This window comes from Camellia sinensis, chromosome 4, assembly GCF_055761805.1.
Source record: "Camellia sinensis isolate YWXY chromosome 4, ASM5576180v1, whole genome shotgun sequence".
Taxonomy (NCBI): Eukaryota; Viridiplantae; Streptophyta; class Magnoliopsida; order Ericales; family Theaceae; genus Camellia; species Camellia sinensis.
In genome coordinates, this window is record NC_138964.1 from 193,374,369 (window position 1) to 193,398,786 (window position 24,418).

A 24,418-nucleotide genomic window follows, 5' to 3' on the forward strand; every position below is an offset into this window, starting at 1 on the left:
TTTTTTTTATTTTTTATGAAATATGAATTGAATTTGAAATGATGTAATAGAGAAGTGATGTGATTTAAATAAGATAATATAATTTAAATAAGATAGTTACTTTTTAATTTTTTTAAAGGAAGCGGCCTTAGCCTAAGGCTCCGTTTGACAAGAGCTAAATGAGGCTTTTTTGACTATTTTAGCCACAAAAGACAAAATAGGTTATTTTAGTCACAAAAAACAAAATATCACATCCAACTCATAATCATTACATTCTTCTCTCACAAAAAAAAGTCAAAAAAGCCAAAAAATTCTTCCAAAACCAAACTTTTTAGTCCAGACTAAAATAACTAAAAAAACTAAAAAGTCAACCCACTTCCTAAACGGAGGCTAAATAATTTATCTTTGGCAGGTGATCGGCAGAAATGACCCCACACCTTGTTGTCAGATTCCTAGTGGCGAGGATTCATCAAATCAACTCTAAGCACCTCCGACAGATTGCTTGTCCTCTTCAGCTCCACCTCCAATTTCCAAATCAGTAGTTCGAGAAGTTATTGGTTCACCTTGATACCGCCAATTGGTGGAAGAATGAGACTTATGACTTTTTATTGGAGTTATGCTTAGGGAATTTAAATGATTTATTAAATTTTTTATGTGAATATGAGATTTATGTACATGCCAGTTTGTATTTGTTTTATATTTTTGTGAGAAATTTGATAAAAAATTTAGGTTTTGTTTGGTTTAGATTTTAAAATATAATTTCACTATTGATTTGAGTGTGGTATTTTAGTTGCAGTTTTATAGTACCTTTTTTTCAAAATTCATTTTAAACTATAATCATTATTTTTCAAAATTCATAACCAAACACACAATTCAAAACTTATTTCAAAACTCAAAAATAATTTAATTTTTATTTTAAATATTTTTTTATTTTAAATATTTTACTTTATTTTATAGGAATATTTTTAATATTTTAATTTTCATAAAAATATTATAATATTTTAATTTTAATATTTTGATATTTTAATTGTAAATATTTTGATTTTCGGAATATTTTTAATATTTTATTTTTTTGTATATTTTTAATATTTATACCGGCCTAAAAAATGAATTGACAGAAAAATTAATTGACATAGAAGTTATTTGAAAAAAAAATTATTCAAAAAAAGTATTTAAAACAATTAATTGAAAAAAAATTATTTTTTTATTTGAGTATTTTAAAAATAATTTGGTTACGACTGTTGATCAAAAATACGGATATTGAGTTATAAGTTGTGTGTTTGATTATCAATTATAAGTTGAATTAAGTTTTAAAATTATTTTGAAAACTCATCACCAAATAAATTTTCTTATTTCACATGTCGCATCAAACTTTTAAAACTCAATTCCATATACAATTCAAAACTCAATTCAAAAATTATAACCAAACAAATTTTCTGCACTCAAATCATAATTTCACAACTCCCAAACTCAAAATATAACTCATACTCTCAAATCATATTTACAAAAATCTACCAAACCCAACCTTAATAAATAACATTTTGACATTTTTCTTTGTATTCAATGATTAAAAAATGCATAATAAATTATTGAATCCAAGGTGCCCAAGACTACGTAATAATTTTCCAGGAGATCCCTCCAGTATACCTACACCTCGGCAACACTGTATCACAAATCACACAGTAATAAAATAATCAAACGCGCACTCTCTGCACTGCTCACCTTAGCAATCAGCTAGAGCGCTTTGTAGTTCCCATCACAGCCTTTTCACTTCCAAAATCATAAACAGGGTTTAGGGTTTTTCTCTTTGTTTTGTGCTTCAATTCAATCTCTGGGCTGCTGAAGAAGCTCTTATTTTTTTTATTTATTTTTGAGAGAGAGAGATAATGGTGAATCCAAGGTGCTTCCTGGACATAAGCATTGGAGGAGAGGTAGAAGGGAGGATAGTGGTGGAGCTTTACAAAGATGTTGTCCCCAAAACTGCAGAGAATTTCAGGGCTCTTTGTACTGGTGAGAAGGGCATTGGCCCTAATACTGGTGTTCCTCTCCATTTCAAGGTATTTTGCTGTCTTTCCTAAATTCATATACACAACACACTCACAATGTGCGTATTGGTATTGTTTACATCCATAATTTTATGAATGTACGCATGTGTGTATGGTGTATATGTATATGTGTTTAAGTTTTTCTTCATTTCAATTTCAGTCTGTTTGGATTGAGGGATTTAATGAGAATCGATAAGAAACGAAGAGAAAGATAAGCCTTTTTCTTATGTTTGGTTTATAGGTTTGGTGGGAAGTTGAGAGAAATGAGCGGGTAGGCGAGAAATTGAGAGAAATCAGAATCTTTTTTATTTTTATTTTTATTTTCTAGGTTTCATTTCTCACCAATTTAGTAAGAAACAAATTGATTGATTGTATATTTTTATAATACCTAGATTACCTATTTTACCCATATCCCTATATCCAATTAATGATTAAAATACAAAATAAGAAAAAAATGTCATCCATATTCCTATATATCACATACTTTGTTTTTTTTACTCATTCTTGATAGTGAGAAAGCATAATAATTTATTTTCTTTACTCGCGTAGATGAGAGACGACAAAAATTTCTTTACTTTTCTAAACCCGTGATCCAAACGGAATGGAAAAATCATTTCGAGTTTATTTGCATTTATTTTTAGAGGCTCCAATTATTGTTTTGTTGATCATTACAATCTTCATTTAGCTCTATACATTTGATTACTTGATTGACTGAATGAATCATTTTGTGTTCTAATATTAGTCACAGAAAAAAGAAAAAAAGAATGGAAAAAGTAATATAGTCTTCATAAAACACTGCCTTGCGATTTTTACACGTTTCAACCCTTAAATTTTGAAGAATTAACCAACTTTTTTTTGAAAAAACTATTGTATTTCTTTAATCTTGAATTCTAAATCTACTTGCTTAGGTTTTTTGGCATAAGCATCCCAAGTAAAAGCTACAAGTTTTTCAGCACTTGGCATGATTCTTTCTATACATCAAATGAAGCATTCTATTACTTTCAAAATCAAATCTTATTGTAGTATATATGTATAAAGGCCTTGATAATTAAAAGTATAATTTTCCATGAAATTTGATGCATGATTTATACTTGAAGTGCATAAATAAACTTCATTCTAAACTTATTTTATGTCATAGAAAAATCAACAAATTACAACATCCTTTTTGGTTATTATTGTATAATTTAGGATATGTGTTTGGCTCTCCTAAAGGTTCATAATATTTCTTCTGAATTGATCCAAGAAAAATAGGTGGGCTAATTATTTTTGACCAATTTCTGTATTCATCCATTGAATTTGTTAAAGAACAGAGTAAAAATATTAATGGGAAATCAACTATTTCAGAATAAGTTAAAAAATTATGGATATTTAAGAACCACTCTCTATAATTTGATTGTATGTTGTTTTAAATGCACTTTTCCTTGTGTTCTCACAATTTCTATAAATGTTTTCTTTTTCATTGGACTTCTGGATGCATTTCTTTCATTTGATGAATTCACAATATAATTAAAATTTTATTTTTTGTTATTCAAAGAAACTTAAAGAAGAATATGAAGAATTGAGCATTCACAATGGATTTATAGGGTGTGCTACAATTGTTATTTATGAAGGAAATTGATGCCCCAAACCTTTTTCCCCCGTTAAAAAAAATTCCTTATTGTTTTAATTTTAATTATTCCTATCTTTTTAGTTTCGTTGAACTTTGAGGATATCATATGGAGCTAAAAGACCATCTTGCTTGGCTCATTTAAAAAACATGTGGTTGAAACCATTTCAAGTTCTTAAACTTGAAAGTTATCATGAATGGCTTTTATATTTCTAATGTAGTTCAAACTTCAAAGAACCAACATCAGTGCCTAAATGTAGCCACATAAGCACAGAATATGTTTCTGTTATTAATGCAACAGTCAGTTAAAACTTCATGCAAGGACCCAAACATTGTGCAGTGGTATAATCTACCCACCAATGACAGTGATGACAACATTATTTCAACCTAGATTTTATGTATTTATTTGTGTTTACTTGTTATTTTTAATGGTTTAGTGCATTTGCCATTAATTTCTGCATGAGCTTTCTCATGTTTGAGAACATTTGGTGTTACTACATTTCATTCTATATAAAGTTATATGGATCCCATTAACAGTAAGTGGATAGCAATACTTTACACCATATTGTAAAGGACATACTTAGGTGCAGTGTTGTGGATCCCATTAATGGTAAGTGGATAGCAATACTTTACACCCTTAGTTGCAGGATTCGTCCAACCAGGTGATGAATCTTCGTAAGAAGCGCGATTCTGCGTTTCTTAGAAAGAAACGTGTAAGAATCGTGTTTCTGTAGAGAGAGAAACGCGATCCTGTCCAAGATGGGATTGTTGGTGGAAAAGAAATGCACAACAGAGAGATACACCCTAACTCGCTGAATACGCAGAGAGAAACCCTAACTCGAATACAGAGAGATAAAAACCCTAACTAATTGAATATATATATATAGAGAGAGAGAGATAGAGAAAGGGTGAAGAAGAACTTGTTGAAACCCTAATCTGTTATTCTTCTTCGTTCTTTATTTTTCTTCTTCTTCTGTTCATCTCTCTCCATGAGTCTGCATGATCATCTCTCTCTTGCTTTCGACTTTGTCTCTCGCTTGTGTTGAACTCATCGACTCTGTGCGATGGTCTTTCTCTCTTCATTCTGAGCAATCGTCTCTCTCTCTCTCTCTCTTCTCTCCTCTGTTCTATTCATGTTTGATGTCCCTAATTCCTTATTATATATATATATATATATTAACAAAAAAAACCCCTTTTTTTTCCTTTCACCTTTTTTTTTTTTTTTTTCTATTTTTTTGAATATTCTTATTTTCTCAACTTAAACATACATAAAATAAATTTTTTTTTTGTAAGAAAAAATTAATTTGTAAATAAAATTTGATATTAAAGTAAATGAATAAAATTTAAAAATAAATAAATAAATAATATATATTTTTTAATTTTACATATAATAAATAAGATTATATATTGTCAAGTCTTTTTATTTGATTAGATGATTAAGAATTAATGATATTTTGTATTAGTGATGAATTTTCTAATGGGATTCTATTATATTTTTGTGTAGCAATGTAAGTCATTAAATTTAATATATTTAAATAAAGCCACTCCAAAATTTTTGAATTAATTTTATTTATATATGCATAATATACACACACATATATATATATCTAAGCGCTCCTAACCTAAGAAACTTCTATCGGCTCACGCTCCCCCGCTCCCGCTCCCGCTTCATGCAACTAAGTTTACACCATATTGTGAAGGACATACTTCAGTGTAGTGTTGTTGAGGTTATGAATTGGAATTTAAGTAGTCAGGGCTATTACGAACAAAAATTAATTTGGACCTATTATATATACCTTTTGTGATGATAAAAATGGCTTGTCATTTGAAGTCATATGTCTGTCTTGTCTCTCACATCTTTAGTAGAACAAATGCTAAGCATTTGATTAGTTACAAAATATATTAAAAAGATGTTTGAGCATATTGTTGAGCATATAAATAAATTTTTACTTTTATTTTATTTCGAAATGACAATTACATTCGGTGCATGTTTAACACGATTCGAGGTATATCACCAGTAATGTCTTTGACTACCCTATTTATCAAAAAATAATGTCTTTGACTACCCTCATTGATCGAATCCTATGAAGCACGGGTGCGGATATGAGTACGGTGCGGGTACGCCAATACGGCAAAACTCAAAAAAGTATGATACGGGTACGGCTGCGGTATGCCGATATTTTTATTTTATTTTATAATTATGGTTAAATGATCCAACCTACAAATTAAAATTAAATATCAAAACTAAAAAGAGAACTACAAAACTAAAAGACAAATATATTTCAATTCTGTAGAAATTTAATGTATAAAGAGAAATAGAGAATTGTATTATTGATTGATTTATATTGATATCTATTACAATGATTCATGATTCCTATATATAGAAGAGGGTGAGTGTGTAGTAGGTAAGGAGTAGGTGAAGTGGAGGTGGTAGTGGTGTAGTGGGTTAGGTTTAGTGGAGTAGGTGAGGTGGTAGTGGTGTAGTGGGTTAGGTTTAGTGGAGTAGGTTTAAGTGGGTGAAGTAGGTGGAGAGTAGGTGGATTTTAACAGCCCCCCGCAAACTCAAGGGGGATAGGAACTAACCAACTTGAGTTTGGAGAGAGTAACAAAACAAGAAAATACATAAAAATAAAAGAGGATAAGAGACACTGTATGGTCGTGTCAGACCATTGGTGAAGACACTGGATGGTGGTGTCATAACGTTGTAGAGGACACTGTATGGGGGTGTCATAACCATGTAGAGGACACTGTATGGTGGTGTCATAACGGTGTAGAGGACACTGGATGGCGGTGTCAGACCGATGTAGAAGACAGTTTATGGGGTCACGTCGGACCGTTGTAGCAGACAATGTTGTGACAGTTGTGGTGACAGTTTACGGAGTCTTGCTGGACCCTTGTAGAAACTAACCGGAATCAACGTCGGGACAATTTACAGAGTCTTGTCGGACCCATGAAGGAGCTAACCGAAATCAATGTCGGGACAGTTTACAGAGTCTTGTCGGACCCATGAAGGAGCTAACCGGAATCAATGTCGGGACAGTTTACAGAGTCTTGTCGGACCCTTAAAAAGTTGCACCCTCAAAAGGTGTGCCCAATCTTTCAAAAGGCGTGCCATCAAAAGGCGTGCCCAATCCATAAAAAGGCGTGCCATCAAAAGGCGCGCCCACTTCATCAAAAGACGTGCCCGACAGAAAGCGTCGAGCCATCAAAAGGGGCGCCTGACACGCGGCGATGCACGTGATTGACAGAGCGCGTGTCGGCCTCGTCGTCTCTGTCTTTATAAACCAAAGCGAAGTCTGAGGCTTGGAAGCATAACAAACCAGTTGAAACCTCTTCGTTCTCTGTAACATTCTGTAACCAACCCTTCTCTGAAACACTCAGCAACCCAAAAACATGGCTTCTTCTTCCCGTTCAGCTACCCAGAACATAGCCTCTTCTTCCCGTGGTCAGCTCACTCTCTTTCCCGACCTCAACGAGTCAACAAGAGAGATAACTGGTGCGGTGGCCTGTGAACCTCAACCAAACACCTCTGGTTTTGCTCCTTTGAACTTTCCGATGCGGTCGGTGGAGCAAAAAATGGCAGTGCAAACGGATATTGAAGCTAATCAGTATACATTGAAGTCCTGTGTTGAAACTATGACTGCGGTCACAAACTTGTCGCACCGGCTGCAGAGTAGGACAAATGAGGTGCAGCAGTTAAACGCCCAACTGGCTCTGCTCCAACGCATGTATAAGGATGCGCGAGCAGAGATAAGTGTGCTAAAGGCGGAAAATAAGGAGCTGAAGCGGAAGGCCACCGTTATGTTCCGATTTGGAGGTCCGCCATATGCTGTAGTGGAGGAGCAGGGTGGAGTGATCGTGCCCAGTGGAGTGGGAAACACGGAGGCAACACCGTCAAGGGCCGCCCAGGACGGAGGCAAGAAGAAAAGACCGGCGGAATAGGCGAAAAAGTGAGGTCGGTGGGTGGCCGTCTGCAGAAAAGAAAACAAATCTTGTGGTGTTGTGGTTTGTGTTGTTGTGATTGTTTTTTTTTTTTTTTTTTTTTTTGTTAAAATTGTGATCGGGGTTGATCCCTGAGATGAATAAAAGATGGTTTGGTGTGCAAAGCTATATGGTATGAATGGAATTTGAAAAAAGATTAAAATATAATGTGAAAGAAAAATAAAGAAAGAAATAATAAAAATATATTTGAAAACAAAATGAAAGATGGGGGAAATAAGGAAAGTGGTTTGGAGAAAATAAATAAAAATAATGGATTTTGAAATCAAACGGAGGAGAGAGAGGGGACAAGCCCATGTGAGAGAAAGAGGGGAAAAATGATAGCCGATGCACCCAAAAATAATCTAGCTGCTATCCACAGGTGCTTAGGGGAAGGAAATGGTAGCAAGAGACGGCCAACACCATATATGGCTATAGCAAAGAAATGGAGTATCAAGCTCAATGGGCTAGGATTTAGACCAGAGAGTAAAGCCACTGGTCCTGTTGAACACACACTTCCAAGGCTCAAATAATCAAAACATGCTTCACGCATTTCCTTCCTTGCTTGATCAGGAGATGCACAAAACACCTTATACAGGGCTCCAGTCATTCCTCCACCAGTTAAAGGATGACGCATGTTGAAAGCATCACCTATTAATAGTGCTCCAGGAGTAGGGTAAGGAGCAGCTGGCATACTTCTATTGGGCATTGTTCTAATACTTCCCTTATCAATTGCAGCTATAAATGAATCATGCAGCTCAGGTGGAACCTGGGGAGCCACCAGAGGGAAGCAAAACCGAAGGCTGCTGCAAAGCCGAAGGCTGTAAAAGCGAAAAAGGAAAAGAAGGCTCCGGCTAAGACAAAAGCTGCTGCGCCAAAAGCTAAAGCCGCTGTGAAGCCCAAGCCAGCGACAAAGGCCAAGCCAGCTGCGAAGCCAAAAGCTGCTGTGAAACCGAAGGCTGCCGTGAAGCTGAAAGCTGCAGTGAAGCTCAAGGCTGTGGCGAAGCCCAAACCAAAGCTGAAGGCGAAGGATCCTAACAAGAGGCAAATGAGCATGGAGGAGAAGCATAGATTGAGTGTTGGGTTGCAGAGTTTGCCCCAGGAAAAGATGCCACAGTTAGTGCAGATTATGAAGAAGAGGAATTCACATTGGCCTCAAGAGAGAGGATTTAGGCAGTGATGGGAAGGTATGTGTAGAAAATAAGCGGAATAGGTTGAGGTCCTGCGGGCGGCCAAGGCGAGGTTGCCGCCCGCCGGTGAAACGAAAAATACTAAGTGCTTAATCTTGCTCTGATACCATGTAGAAATTTAATGTATAAAGAGAAATAGAGAATTGTATTATTGATTGATTTATATTGATATCTATTACAATGATTCATGATTCCTATATATAGAAGAGGGTGAGTGTGTAGTAGGTAAGGAGTAGGTGAAGTGGAGGTGGTAGTGGTGTAGTGGGTTAGGTTTAGTGGAGTAGGTGAGGTGGTAGTGGTGTAGTGGGTTAGGTTTAGTGGAGTAGGTTTAAGTGGGTGAAGTAGGTGAAGAGTAGGTGGATTTTAACAAATTCAACAATGCCAACACCGAAGGAAAAACAAATATCGGCTCTAACTCTAGAAAAGGAAAAACAAATATCAGCTCTAACACTGCCAATTCAGTCCATAATGCAAGCAAAGCAAAAACAAAAGAAAGCTCTATATATCTAAACTTAACACTTCAAAGTTCACTTCCATCAATTTCATCATTGAATAAAACAGTTTCCATCTCTGGTTCATCAAGTGAAAGATTTGCAATTTCAAGGAAACCAGAACCCTCTAATGAATCAAATGCATCTCCCCCAATGTCCCATAACTTGGTCTCTCTTTCTGTGTATAGTCGACTCCTCCTTGATAAGAGACGAATATTGGAGTGCACAAAAACTAAATCCTCACACCGTTGTGGTGTCATTTTATTCCTCCTTATAGAGTGAATGAAAGAGTAGGTGCTCCAATTCCTTTCACAACATGATGAGGAACATGGTTGGCCAAGTAATTTCACTGGCAAGGATTGGAGCATTGGTGCAAAAGAGCCATGTGCCAACCACCAAACCATTGGCTCCATTACTCCTCTATCACATATTGAGTCAGTGTCTCCAAAACTTTCTAAACATCCTGAAAACTTAGCATACTCTGTATTAACAATCCTTATCTCATATGAATCTGGAAAGTATCTCTTAAAACACTTGATTCTCATCTCAAAAATTTCAACATCTTTGTGAGGAGAAACACGAATGGAATTTTCATGAAGCCACATCCCACTATAATACATATATTTCATAATTAGAAAAAAATAATAAGTAAATTATGCAATGAAAAAAAAATAAAAGTATAAACTATGAGTCTAATGTGAATTATACCTTGGATTCAAAGAATGAGCAAGACAATGAAGAGGTGTGCTACTTTTTGTCCACCTTTCCACTAATATTTGATACACTACAGAGCAAGGTTTTGAAAAGCGGTTGTGGTCGCTGTAACGGTGGTGGTGACGCGGTTGCGGGGTGTAAAGGCCATATTGTAACGGTTGCGGTAACTGGAACCGTGAATTTTTTTTATTTTTCGCACAATTTAAAAAAAATTTACCGATACGCATATTTTTTTTCCATGATCATATTTATTGGGTTAAAAATAAATATTGATAAATTTTTGTAAATTTTTAAGTATGATTCAATATATTTCATATTTTTAAATCACTATGAACTGAGTTTTTTACATTTTATTTTAATAATTAATGACTTTATATTATACAAAAAATCAATCACTAACTATTTTATATAAGATAAACAATGACAAAAGTAAGAGAATAGATAAGAGCCTAAATATATATATATATATATATACATATCTTAACCAAGCCAAATAGATAATGACCACATTTATTATTATTATTATTATTTTCAAACAAAATGGTTTAGTGATAGCAGCTGAATAGAATAGCATAGGTCTTACAGTTTCAACAAATCAATAACATGTTCTTCATCTTCCCTTTTATCTCTCTCTATCTCTTGCTCCTCCATTTTCTCTCTTTATCTTCCCTCTTCTCTCCATCCCTCTTCCCCTATTTTCAGCTTTTTTTTGTATGTTTTTTTTGAAAGAAACAGTTTGGAACTGTTACGTAACGGTGCGTAAGAGGCCGTTACGGCTATTACGGCATCGTTACGACCGCTACGGCAGCCGCTATGACCAACACACCTGTGAATCTCATTCACACTGCAAAAGCGGCCGTAACGGGTGGCGGTAACTGCCAAAACCGTTACGTAACAGCGTTACGTAACAGTTGCAGCCACTTTTTAAAACCTTGCTACAGAGTAAAAGGCCGACTCTTCATTTTCTGACTTCCCTTCACGCCTTCACCCGTTCAATCATTGAATCCCACATCTCATAAACCAAATGTAGACATGGCTTATCGGTGTCACAAAATCTGAACATCTCATAAATAGGCAATGTGAATGAGAGTACATATTCAATCTTGTCCCACCAAATATCATTCTAACAACTTTTCCTTTACAACAGTTGCTTTTCCAACATCATCTTCCTTGTAGGAAGTCTATTTCTCACTTATCACCATTGCTTGGAGACCACGATATATAAGTTTAAACCCTTTTAGCATAACAATTGCAGATGCAAAGCGTGTATCTGCAACAGAAAGTAGCTTCAAAAGTACAAACTCATTAAAAATAGCTAATCTCATAAAATGGTTCATGATGAAATTTTTCACAAACATTACATCATCAATCACAGTAGTGATCCAATGGCATTCATCATAAGCATATGCAGTAACTCCAATTTCCTTTGCACCACAAATGTTCTTAAGAGTAAGATTAAGAGTGTGCACTACACAAGGTGTCTAAAAGGTCTTCGGATAATTACCTTGAATGATTGATCTAGCTGCACTACAAACAGGAGCATTGTCAGTAATTACTTGAATCACATTATGAGGCCCCACTTCATCAATCACTTCACTAATTAATTTGGCAATATGATACTTGTCCTTGGTCTCACCCTTACAATTAGCAGCTCTTATGAACATAACTCCACCCTTAGATGCTACCTTAAAATTAATAAGAGGCCTCCTTTGTGCATCAGTCCATCCATCAGATACTATACTCAACCCTTTCTCATCCCATCACTTTTTAGTTGGTTCCAATAACCTTTCAGTATTTGCCCTTTCTTTTTGAAGTAAGGTAGTCCTCAACAAATTATAACCAGGAGGGACATACCCAATAATTTGATTCTCAACAACATATTAAAAGCACCCACAAAGTATGGATTCCTAGCCAAATGGAAAGGCAAACTAGCTGAATAGAACATACGAGCAACTAAAGAATGTAAATGTTCTCTGGCACTTTGATTGAATGCCTTATCTAAAGGACTACTCCCAATTGCCTTTCTTTTTCTTGGTGCATAACCTTCCATTCTAAATGTTCTAACATCTCCTACGCCGCCGTGGCTAGTACTAATTTGAGAAGATGGAAGTGGTAAAAGAACATTTTTATACTTTGCCATCTTTTTCCGGTTCTTAGTTGCCATTCGAATTTCAGAAAGAAGATCACTCTTGTCCTTCACAATTGCACACACTCTAATTCCATGGCCAGTTAGTAGCAACAAATAACTCTAGAATATGACCCTTGGTACTCAATGTTACAAAAATTACACTTAAATTTTGTATTACCACTTCCTCCTTCCCCCCTTTTGACTAATTTTGTAACATAGCCCCAAAGAGGAGCATTTTCATCTCCAGATTGATCAATGGAAGGAGCAGAAGAAGCACTTGCAGATGAACCTAAACTGCTTGATGAACTCATTTTCTTGTAATTTAAAACCATTAAGCATTAAAAATAATGGCCTTGTTTGGTTTGTGTTTCTCAAAAAATTTTGAGAAAAATTCTCTACAAATAAGTTTTCAAAAGTAATCAAACCAAACAAATTTTTCCAAATTTTTTTTCCAAAACTTGTTTGGTTTACAAATTTTCCAAACAAATCTCTCTCTCATACACATCAAATCAATCACTTTTTTCAAAACTCTCTTTCAAAATAATTTTTCAAAACATCTTTTGAAAAAAAACCAAACAAAACAAATTTTTGTACTTTTTATCTCAAAACATGTTTCTCAAATACAAACCAAACAAGGCCAATATTTGTGAAATCTCTCACTTTGACATGTTATCATAATTTATTTTTAAAATCTTTCTTTTTGCTCATCAATTTGCTATGTTCATAGGGTGAGACCAAAGAAATAACAGGAGACCAAAGAAAGATTTCATAAACACAGGACAACAGATGAAGAACAGCGGCAATTAACATTACACAAAAAAGCACTTGAGTCAAAATCAAGAAAACACTCTAATACATTTATACAGATCAATAATCTCATCCATCAAAATTGCTGATCTGCAAGGGCATCCAAAAAAAAAAAAAAAAGAAAAGAAAAGAGAGATAAAGAACGCTCACCGGAGGGAAGACGAAGAAAGGAACAGAGAAGAGCAAGACCACTTGTTAATCTGTAGAAAAAAAACGAAGAAACGAAGACAAAGATGAAGAAACGAAGAAGAAGAAGAAGAAGATGAAGAACATTCATTGGAGGGCTTCGTCTCGTTGTGTCGCTGTCGTCGGAGGGCTTTGAAGTGAAGAGATGTTGCTCTTGCTGAAAAAGAAGAAGAAGAAGATGAAGAAGACTGCGCTCGCCGCTCTCTTTGTTATTGCTGAAGTGAAGAGATGCAAAGAAGGGACAAAACCTAGGTGTATATATTCTTAATATTACAATAAACACTGTATTTTTTTATTTATTTTTAATAAAGAACATAAATAAATTGCTCCAATACCCCTAATCTCTTACAAATTTGATTTTTTGCCCGGCATACCCGAAACATACCAATGGTGTACCCATGCCATACCCATTACATACCAATGACGTACGTACCTGATTGAACCAAACGTACCGGACCCCCTTTTGCCGTACTCGGTACGCTTGCAGCCGTACCGGTACACGTATCTGCATCCGGTACTCGTATGACACTATTTTTGGAGTACCCGTGCTTCATAGATCGAATCTATATTACACAACTCTTCTAAATGTATGAAATACCTGTGCCAGACACTCGTCACTTGGATAAATCCATAAAGGTATCTGATGTGTACAACATGTGTAGTTGGACATTCATTTAGCAAAGATATCTAGTAATTCGAGTTGACCATAAAACTATGCATGAAACCCTACCTTATGCATGAAATGCGCTTTGACATCCCCACATAATGTGTAAGCTTGATAGATGTTGTCAAGTCCATGACATAGTAGCTTAAGCTTTTGAAACAACTTCTTTTCTAACACAGGTATCATTGAAACACCGTGTTAATTAATCTATGTGCATACATATGTGTGTACTTGCACCGCATTATGCTTTGCTCTACAAAATTGTTTTTTCAACTTATTTTTCGACTTTGCAAATGATGAGTGTTGAAAGACCACATTTCTCAATTTGACGGCCAATAAGACATCTTAATGATCTTATATGTCTTAATTCAATTAGGGAATTAAGGGTTGGTAATTCAGAAGTATACTATATGTGGTGAGAGGCTCTGCATTTTATCACAATTTTATGGATAGTTTGTTTCATGCTTTGATGCATACTTGTGTACCTGGATGATTTTTTTCCAACTCACTGAAGATAGAGCACAAAACACTGTAAGGGGCCATCAATCTTTAGACTTGCCCGTGGTCCGCTATTCTGTGGGCAATCAGACATGAAAATTCCTTAGCAAGTGCATATTTTGTGCTTCATCTTTGCTTATTATCCTGGTTTTGGCTGCCCCACCTGTAAAGTTGCACAAAACTGGGGTCTCTGTATATATATCTGGGACATGATTTAGCTTTTACCTATGATGTGGTCTTGTATAAAAACTGCCAATCTCAAGAACATGTATTTTCCACATCTTGTAACTCTTTCAACTTCTAGCTTCAAAACTGAAAAGATCCAGTTGGCTTGAATTGTTGCAAATTATCCTACTGCATTGCTGACATAATAATTTTTATCATGTTAAGCTATCTCCCCTACTGGCTACTGCATTATTAATGTGATAGTCTTCGTCCTGTTAAGCTCTCTGTTTGCTAAATACTAATATTTCTCACTATTCCGAGCAGGGTTCTTGTTTTCATCGCAACATCAAAGGCTTTATGATACAAGGTGGAGACATATCTGCTGGGAATGGCACCGGTGGAGAATCCATCTATGGCTTGAAATTTGAAGATGAAAATTTTGAGTTAAAGCATGAAAGAAAAGGAATGCTATCAATGGCTAATAAAGGTCCCAATACCAATGGATCTCAATTTTTTATAACTACCACTCGAACTCCTCATCTAGATGGAAAGCATGTTGTTTTTGGGAAGGTAATCAAAGGGATGGGGGTAGTTCGTTCAATTGAGCATGTCAATACAGGTGACAATGATTATCCCACTCTTGATGTTACAATCATCGATTGTGGAGAAATTCCCGAGGGAGCTGATGATGGGATATCCAACTTCTTTAAAGATGGTGATGTTTACCCTGATTGGCCAGCTGACCTTGATGTGAAACCGGACAAAATTTCTTGGTGGATGATTGCTGTGGACTCTATTAAAGCTTTTGGAAATGAACAGTACAAGGTCGGTGGTGTTTAGATTGGAAAAAGGCTGCAAACATTATTTTTGATGGATGAATATTCACTTTTTAGAAAAGAAAACTATACAATCGATGCGTTATTTTTCTGCTATTAATATTAGTAATTCATTTTGTCTTTTTTTTTTTTTCCTTTCCCCTAATGGTTGATGCCAGTCCTAGAAGCTCCACAACAACATATGTACTTAGCTATCCATTGCTTTGTATGATAATTTCTACTTGTAACAGTGGCTACTGTCTGCTTTTCGTATACAGAAACAAGATTATAAAATGGCTCTTAGGAAGTATCGTAAGGCTCTGTGCTATTTGGATGTATGCTGGGAGATGGAAGAAGACATTGACGAAGGTGACCCATTTAATGTGCCCATGTCATGCTATTTTTGGTAATATTTGTAATGCTTCCACATGCCTTCCGCTCTTTTCTCTGTTAAGATTATCTATATGATTGTACAGAGGAAAGCTCATCTTTGAGGAAGACAAAGTCTCAGATATTTACAAATAGCTCTGTAAGTTTTCATATATATATATATATATATGTGTGTGTGTGTATATGTGTTATATTTTCACTTGATGGAAGTAGTGAGTACTTCATTTACAATATATAAACATGTTGGCAGGCATCTAAGAAGCACGAACACTTCTAAAAAGGTGATGTATCCGTGCCGTGTCATGTTGTGTCCGTGTCCGTGTCGGACACCGACACTCTTTGGACACTATTAGGACACGTTTTCGACACTCTTCAAAATGTGTTCTATTTTTTTAATTTTTTTTAAAGACCCAGACACTCTTTGGACACTTGGAGGACACACATGTTAATTGCTTAAACACACGTCTATCGATTAGACACATGTGAAACTAATTATTGGTTTGAACAAAACAACTTAAGATATAATAATAAAACAAAACCCATATAAATTTATAGGAATTAGTGTCATGTTGCATTTTATATTATCTTTGAATGATATATTTATATGTAACATATAATAAATATATAAAATTATATATTTCATGTGTGTCCCCCATGTATCATGTCCTGCATTTTTTGAAAATTAACGTGTTGGCTTGTCCGTGTCGTATTTGTGTCGTGTCACATGTCCGTGTCCGTGCCCGTGCCCATACTTCTTAGGCGGGCATGTTAATTATTTGAAAATCTCGTTATTGTTTAAAAATTAATTCCATAATAGTAATAATACTACTGATAATACCAATAATAACAGTACTAATAATTTGGTGTGTTTCATCATAGTCTATATTCTATATGTTTATTGAGTCTCCTTTGAGTTAATCAACACTTCTCATCGTGAATTTTCTCATCCTCTAACTTTCTGTGAGTTTTCCGATTTTGATTTGTTTGAGAATCCCCAAATTTATGCACTGGTTCTAGCTAGACCAAAACTACATGTTCGATTACTTTTCTAGATACATGGACAACTTATGATTTTTCAGCATCAATGCAACCTTTTTAAGTGATTCATTCTCTCCCAATGTTGATCTCATGTTCATTACTGTTCTCAACTTTGTTGCAACTCTCTTAATCCTAAACAGAAAGGCCATTACTTGGTGCAATGTAAAAGCTCAGATTCTCAAACAAGAGTTTTTATTCCGGGGGCTGCCATTTCATGCAATTAAGCAGTAGTTTATGTCTTTATCCTGTCTACTTTTCCCATCTCACCTCACCTCATTGGCAGGACTAATAATAGTAAATAATATTGAATTTGACACTTTTGTTGATTGACTTTCTCTGTATGTAACAAGTCTTCCTACATGTTTGCTGGTAAACATGGTCGATTTGGCCCATCTATTCTTTAGAAGGCCACAATTGAATTCAATCTCAAGAAAACTTACAGGTAGTAGTTTTAGTGCCTGGTCATTACTCTTCAAGCCAATAGGTGCAATGAGGTATTTTGGCTAGATGTAGATGTCCCGTATGTCATACCTCAGTCATTTGAATCTGTCCTTGATTCACAATGATACCAATGCTGTCTAGGTGGAGAAGATATTCGGTGGTCTGGAACCACCATGTCATTAATGGTTCTGACCAACCATGGTTGGTGAACTCAGCAACAGTGGAGCCCAGGACCCAATTCAGGGAGGGAGAATGGGATCTCGGGCCCCACTTCGGTTGAGTTGGCCAACCATAGTTGGTTGGGACCATTATGACGTGGTACTCCTGGACCACCAAAAATGGACTCGCCTTGGAGATGCTTGATTGTCTTTGTCCTTATTACACTGTCAGCTCATCTTGATCAGCTTATTTTTGTAACAAATTGTCATTTTTAGAAAGCATCATCATTTTTTTCCCTCATTTTTTTCTTTGTTTTGTTCCAATAAAGTGACTTGTTTTTGAAAGGAAATTATGGCAATCATCAGTTATGATTATGTTCAACTTAAATATGAATCATATCTTTCTACTATCTTAGTCTATCAATTTGAGAATATCCTTGCATTGGCTAGCATGTTTCTAGCGCAACACCATAAAGAATTGTGCTTCCTTAGACTTGAGTTGTTTCAGTTTTTATGATTTACAAAATTTCCAATATATGCGTTTTTGGTTGGAACAACATCCTGCCTCCACATGTCTGCTAGTAAATAGTATGTGTGTTTCAACATTGCACTTTGTTTGAGGAAGCAAGGAGAACTTGAGAATGGAAGATAATTAATAATTTTTTTTTTTCTTCCTTTTCTATTATTCTCAATGTCTGGAAAGTTGCTCAACTTTATTCACTGACTAGATCTACTTCTATATTGTACTCCCTCCGTCCCAAAATAGTAGTCCCTTTTGGGGAATCCAACTTTTTTTGGTAGTACAATTATTGTACTTTAACAAATTAATTTTTCAAAATTACCCTTTGAAAGTACATTTTTTTGGAGAACATCAATTGTTAATGAATTTAAAAGAAGGGCAAAATAGGAAATTCATATTATTTTAGTCATTGATTTTTGAAAAGGGACTAATAGTTTGGGACAATGAAAAATGGAATAAGCGACTAATATTTTGGGACGGAAGGAGTATTGATTTTTCCATCTCTGATTTTTTTCTCTAGTTCTTTTTCACACGTCAGCTAAGGGCACAAATTAATATAGCATTTTTGAATTATCAATTAGAGATGTCCCAGGAGTGACCCTATATGGAGCTTAACTTATCAATAGGTCCACTTTCAGAAGCTTAGTTGTAGAAATTTTGGAAGCTAAGTGCTTCTCTATTTCTGAACCTGCAATTTCAGTCTTGCTATTAAGTAGCTTCCAGGCTAGCTATAGAATTAAAAAGCTAGCTAGACTTGTAATTCTTTCTGACTGATTGACAATTCTTACTCGATAGAATCTCAAAATAAATCAGACAAGTCCAGCTCTCAGATAATCAAATTTTATTCCTTCTACATTATGAATTTGTTGTCTGTTGGAAGAAACAGCGTACATCTGACCCTCTTTAGACCCTGCAGTAGAGCCTTGTGCGCTGGAACTGCCTTTTTGTCAGTTTACTATGTATAGGTGGTTGGAGAGTAGGGTGTTTGGATTTGTTTGTTTTCCTAGATTTTTTGGATGATGGTATTGGTTAGGAGTTTTTAGTTTTTCATAGTTATGGTTTCCTTGTATTCTTTTGCATCATCTTGATGCCTTCTAATAAAGTCTTATTATTTATCCAAAATATATATATATATATATATATATTCAAGCTGAGTTGTCTTTTTCTTATATTTTACTACCTTTTTTAGCCTTTACCATGTCTACCTACTATTACGGAATTAGTTTAAATTCAACTTCAGATACCAATAATTTTACATCATGACATGATTTTCACCTAAGTTTTGGCCAAGGCAAGGAATCATGGATATTCAGTGTTCACTGTGGAGCATTTTATTAACTATTCTGGATTACAGCAGTCATTATTTGTTCTGTTTCATATCCAAACCAAACCAAACTAAGTCTTAAGTCTCATCAAATAGGGTCGGCTGCATGAATCATTCTTTTCCACTCGACTCTATCCAAAGCCATTTTGTTAGTCAAATTAAAAAGATTCATATCTTTATTTACTACACTAGTCCACGTCAATTTAGGTCTACCCCTTCCCCTAACACTATCATCTACCGTCATTCTATCGCATCTCTTCATGACTGCTTCTGTTGGTCTTTGTTAGATATGACCAAACCATCTCAATCTATTCTCTCTCAACTTATCTTTTATCGGTGCTACTCCTACCCATTCTCGAATATACTCATTCCTAACTCTGTCTTTTTTAGTCTTGCCACACATCCACCTTAGCGGCACTCATCTTAGCAGCACTCATCTTATTTACATGTTGTTTCTTAATTGCCTAACATTCCGTCTCATACAACATCGCTGGTCTAATAGTTCTATAGAATTTCTCTTTTAGTCTAATGGGTACTCGTTTATCGCACAGTACTCCAGATGCACTCCTCTACTTAAGCCACCCTGTCTTAATTCTATGGACCACATTCACTCTAATCTCTCCAGTCGTTGTGATAATCGATCCTAAATAACGAAAATGTTTACTTTTAGGTAGTTCTTGGTTCTCAATTTTTACTTCTCTTCTGCTTCAATTGTGACTGTTACTAAAATTACACTTTATATATTCTGTCTTAGAGTTACTTATCCTAAATCCTTTAGATTCAAGTGCTTTTCTCCAAATCTCTAAATTGGTGTTAACTCCTTTAATCTCATTTACTAACACGATATCATTTACAATAAGCATACACCATAGCACATCATTCTGAATATTACGTGTCAACTCATCCATAACTAAAGCGAAAAGATAAAGACTTAAAGTTGATCCTTGGTGTAACCCTACAGTAATTGAAAATTCACTCGTTTCTCCAGTAGGCGATCTAATAGTGGTCATCACACCTTTATATTTATCAAAAATATATATATATATATATATTATTTGTTCTGTTTCATCTACCCTGTTTAGGTGTTTTTTTTTTCTTAGAAAAATTGAAGTTCGTCATTTCAAAAGAAGTTACGGTTAGATCTTTAGTTGCTTTGCTACCTGCATTTTTGTGTTGTAGCAGGTCTTTCTTTGAGCAATTTTTTCTTTTATCTACCAAATGATGCATTACATGCCTGCTTTAGGCCTGCAAATTGAAATTGGGAGATTTGCAAGGAGCATTGTTGGACACAGACTTGGCAATGCGTGATGGAGAAGATAACGTGAAAGCTTTGTTCCGCCAAGGGCAGGTTGGTATTCCCAGTTGATAAGAAATACGATGACTCGTAGCTTGATGTTTATAGCTAGAGTAACATGTTGATCATTTATCGTTCTATTGTCTTGTGTGGGATTATTTATTTTATTTTTTTCTCTCGATGTAGGATAGTTAGTTCTGTACTACTTTCTTAAGGATTTCTTGTAGTAGTTAAGATAGCTTCACAACGGAGGTCTGCTAGTACTGGCTTAAATACAGTAGCACCCTCATTGATACTGACATGTATTATTGAAGGTTCAAAAGTAGCTATTTCTACCTTATCGGAGGTCTACTAGTACCGGCTTAAATACAGTAGCACCCTCATCGATACTGACATGTATTATTGAAGGTTCAAAAGTAGCTATTACTACCCTACCGTTCACTTGCATCTATTGGAAATTTCTTTAAATGTGTTTAAAAGTTTGTTTTATGTATGGTGAGTGAATTTCTGCTAATTTTTCAGGCATACATGGCACTTAATGATGTAGATGCTGCGGTTGAAAGTTTCAAAAAAGCATTGGAGTTGGAGCCAAGTGATGGTAATGCAATATTTAATAAGTATATTAACAAGTTTGATTTGCTGGCTTAAAGTTCAGATTACCTAAATAGGGATTAGAATTAGTTGTGTATAGCTTCGTGGATTTAATGTTGAAAGCAGCTTGAACATTAAATGTTCAAGTGCTTTACATTGATTGTGAAGTTTTTATAATTAGGTCCTGCTAAGAAATTTAAATCTTATGCTTCTGAGCTTGAGTTCAAGAAAGCTAGCAGAACAGGAAAAAAAAGTCTACTTTCCATAGTAGTTAATGCTTTCTCTCCTCCTTTAACAAAATATTTAAAAATTTGGAGCAAAAGTTCAAAAATCAATAAAAAAACAAAAAATGGCAACCTAAAATTAAAAGGTTGTTTCCTCATCATATTTTCTTTTGACCCCCTGTTTTTCATGGTTATCAAACAAGGAAAAGTGTTTTTCTTTGCATTTTCTTCCCCTTTCCTTCACAAATGGGAAGCCAAATATAGCCTACTTGCAATCTTGTGTTCAGAAAACCAGAAGCCATCTAGTCACCGCGCCACCACCAAACCCCCCCCCCCCCCCCCCCCCCCCCCCACACACACACACACACACACACACACTTTTGAATATAAAGCAGTTGTTGGGTGTAAAGTCAGCAAACTAAGAGGCACTTGGTTCAGGTGCTTAATGATACATGAGATGTACTGGGTTGAAGTATTTTCATGATGTTCTTATTTGTAAAAACATGAATAAAAAAAAAAAAAATAAGAAGGGAAAGAACAGTAGATATGTAGAGAGAGAGAGAGAGAGAAGGGAGGGGGGGTGGTGGTGTGTTGGTCTCTAAGAAACTGATCTGGTATTGCTGTTGAGCTATGAAGGAACAAGTCCTTACTTTCTAATTCTATCTTTCAGGTGGTATAAAGAAAGAGCTTGCTGCTGCAAACAAGAAGGTAATGGCTTCATTTGATATACATTTTCTCATGTTCCAAGATATATATATATATATATTTTTTTGTGTGTTTTGGTTTACTTTTTTTTTTAGTCCAATTTTAAAGTTAGAAAATGGCTACAGATTGTTGATAGACGTGATCGGGAGAAAAAGGCTTATTCAAAAATGTTTCAGTAGAGTTCAGGCAGTCACACTGTATATTGGATACCTTCTGGTAAGCATTGCTTTGTTCATATCAAAAACTTACTTCGGTATTTCATTTGCGTTCCTAAAAAGAAAAAGAAGAAAGAAAACAAACAAAAACTGCAGGCTGCTTTTCTTGTGTAGCACAACTATTTTATGAACAACAGAAATTGTCATATGCTTCAAGTTGAGATTTTTATTGTCTTTATTTTCTGGTTTCAATGATTGAGTAAATGATCAAAAGCCAATGATCATAATAGGAAGTCTCTGGAAAACAACAATCTATCTGGTTGATATTTTTTTTTGTCTTTTTGTTTTATTTACAGGTTTTGTTGGAGAGCAATACATAGTTTCCACACCTTTTTGAAAGAAAAACAATGAGAGACTCAAAGCTTGAACCAAATCTTCTAAACATCTTTTCTTCTTGTAAAGCTTTTACTTGTAGCACGTTATAATATTGCAAGCTGAAATCAGGTAAGACTTGACGAATACATCTGAATCATCCAAACAATCTTGTTATCTTTCGTACAAGAAAATTGCTGATTCGAACAAAAATGGACTGTTTCTTTTTCTTGAATATTCTGTTTTTATTCCTTGGTTTTCTCGATTGTTGTTGGGGGTTACCTTGGCTTGAGTCGGCCATTAACTTGGCTCGAGCTTTAGGAAAAGCCATCTCTGTATTGTCAACTTGATCTACCACCCTGCGCCTTGAATCTTGTTCTTCTTCTGCATCTCTTGTAGTATCTCCCTCTATCTTGTTCTTCATTTTCCTTTTACTCAATCTGTTGTCGGTTTGTAGTTCTTTCAACCTTCTTAAAGCTGAGTCTCGACTTGCCTCGGCCACGTTTCTTTGTTCCGTCGACACAGAAAGTCGCCATTCCGCAAGTGAAGTCTCTTCTTTAGCCCTTCTTGTCAATGCACAGTAGTCTTCTTGAGTGAGTTGAACCATTGTACTATCCGTCTCTGAATGTTTGATATAGCGTAGTGCATCCGCAGCAGATGATCCGAAAGCTTCGGATTCTAACCTTATGGCTCTGAGCGTGAGTTGCAATGCTTGAAGTGTTTGCTTTCTCAGCCTCAGGACTTGCTTTAGTTTCGATCTTGCTCGCTTTTCTTCATCCTTTTCAAGCTTGAGTTGTTCCATGTCTTCACGTGTCTGATCCAGAGCCTGATTTATCTCATTGATTGTCACTCTAATCCTGAGTTCATCATCCTTTTTCAATGTAATTGATGCGTTAGTAGTCTCTAGCTGAGCTTCAAGGTCCGAGACTACAATCGCCGACATAGTATTTCGATTCTTCGTAGCATCAAGGCTTGATTGTAGCTTTTCAAGCTCATCGATCAGAGGTCTTGAGTCTAGCCATGATTGCATTGCTTCGTCTTTGGCTCTCTTGAGTTCATCCTTCGTCTTTTGAAGCTCCGCCATCTTGATCTCGAACAGATAGTTTCGAGTATCTTCTGCATCTCTTGGTTTGTATGAATAGCTCTCCATTCTTGTTTCACCGTAGGACTCCATTTTGCAAAAGTGAATTGTTTGTGTGACTGCAGAGAAAAACTCTGCATGGTGGTTGTCTATAAATTTGGTTCTTGTTCTAATTTTCAATAATTTTCTTGTTTTGGGGTGGGAGTTCCAATCATATATTTATTAAAATATGATGAGGTCTCTGTCAACATTTTGTTGAAAAATAATATTATAAGTATTATGGTATGCTTTGTGTTTATCGGTTTGTAATAAAAGTATAGATGTCTTGTACTTGAACATATGTCCCATCTGCTGGATCAGATGCCTTCGTCATATTTGATAATATTGATTCTCATTTTTAATGGTTACTCGAGGGGCAAGATAGGGTCAACTTGATGTTTTATTTTTCTATTTTTTATTTTTTTTAATTGGCAAGAGAAAATAGAGGGAAAGTTGAGTCCGGTTTCTCTGTCTTGCATAAAAATATTAAATTACTTGAACTTAACTCTATAAAAACTCATTTGAAATTAGCTGGAAAGCTTAATGAATTAAGATTGAATAAATTATAAAGTTTGTTAAAATTTTTTAACCAAATTTGAATAATTAATTATTCACGTTTATCACTATACACATAACAGGTCATTGTAGAGTTCGGCTTAATCATTTGGTGTTATCGTTAAACAAATGTTGAAATTACATCATAATTCAAAGAACTTAGCATCTATGTCTGTCATAACAAGGCATATACTATCATGCAGTACTCTATTACGTGTTAGGCTCCGGCCATTTTTGGCATTTTCGTTTCAGTGAATATTCGAAA

The 24,418-nt window shown here is 35.2% G+C and overlaps 1 protein-coding gene across 1 annotated transcript; it reads left to right on the plus strand.

The window, feature by feature from the left end:
* The first annotated feature begins 1,482 nt into the window (after positions 1-1,482).
* LOC114280052 (peptidyl-prolyl cis-trans isomerase CYP40) lies at positions 1,483-22,691 on the plus strand. Its single transcript, XM_028222369.2, has 9 exons — positions 1,483-2,036; positions 14,776-15,276; positions 15,545-15,635; positions 15,743-15,795; positions 20,381-20,485; positions 20,954-21,029; positions 21,917-21,954; positions 22,077-22,167; positions 22,463-22,691. The coding sequence occupies exons 1-8, from the start codon at positions 1,866-1,868 to the stop codon at positions 22,128-22,130; spliced, it is 1,089 nt and encodes a 362-aa protein (XP_028078170.1). The 5' UTR covers positions 1,483-1,865; the 3' UTR covers positions 22,131-22,167; positions 22,463-22,691.
* Positions 22,692-24,418: the final 1,727 nt, after the last annotated feature.

Coding starts and splice junctions, on each gene's coding strand:
- LOC114280052 (XM_028222369.2), top strand. CDS start 1,866: ATGGTGAATCCAAGGTGCTTCCTGGACATAAGCATTGGAGGAGAGGTA. Junction 2,037..14,775: donor GTGTTCCTCTCCATTTCAAG/GTATTTTGCTGT, acceptor TATTCCGAGCAG/GGTTCTTGTTTTCATCGCAA. Junction 21,030..21,916: donor GGAGTTGGAGCCAAGTGATG/GTAATGCAATAT, acceptor TCTATCTTTCAG/GTGGTATAAAGAAAGAGCTT.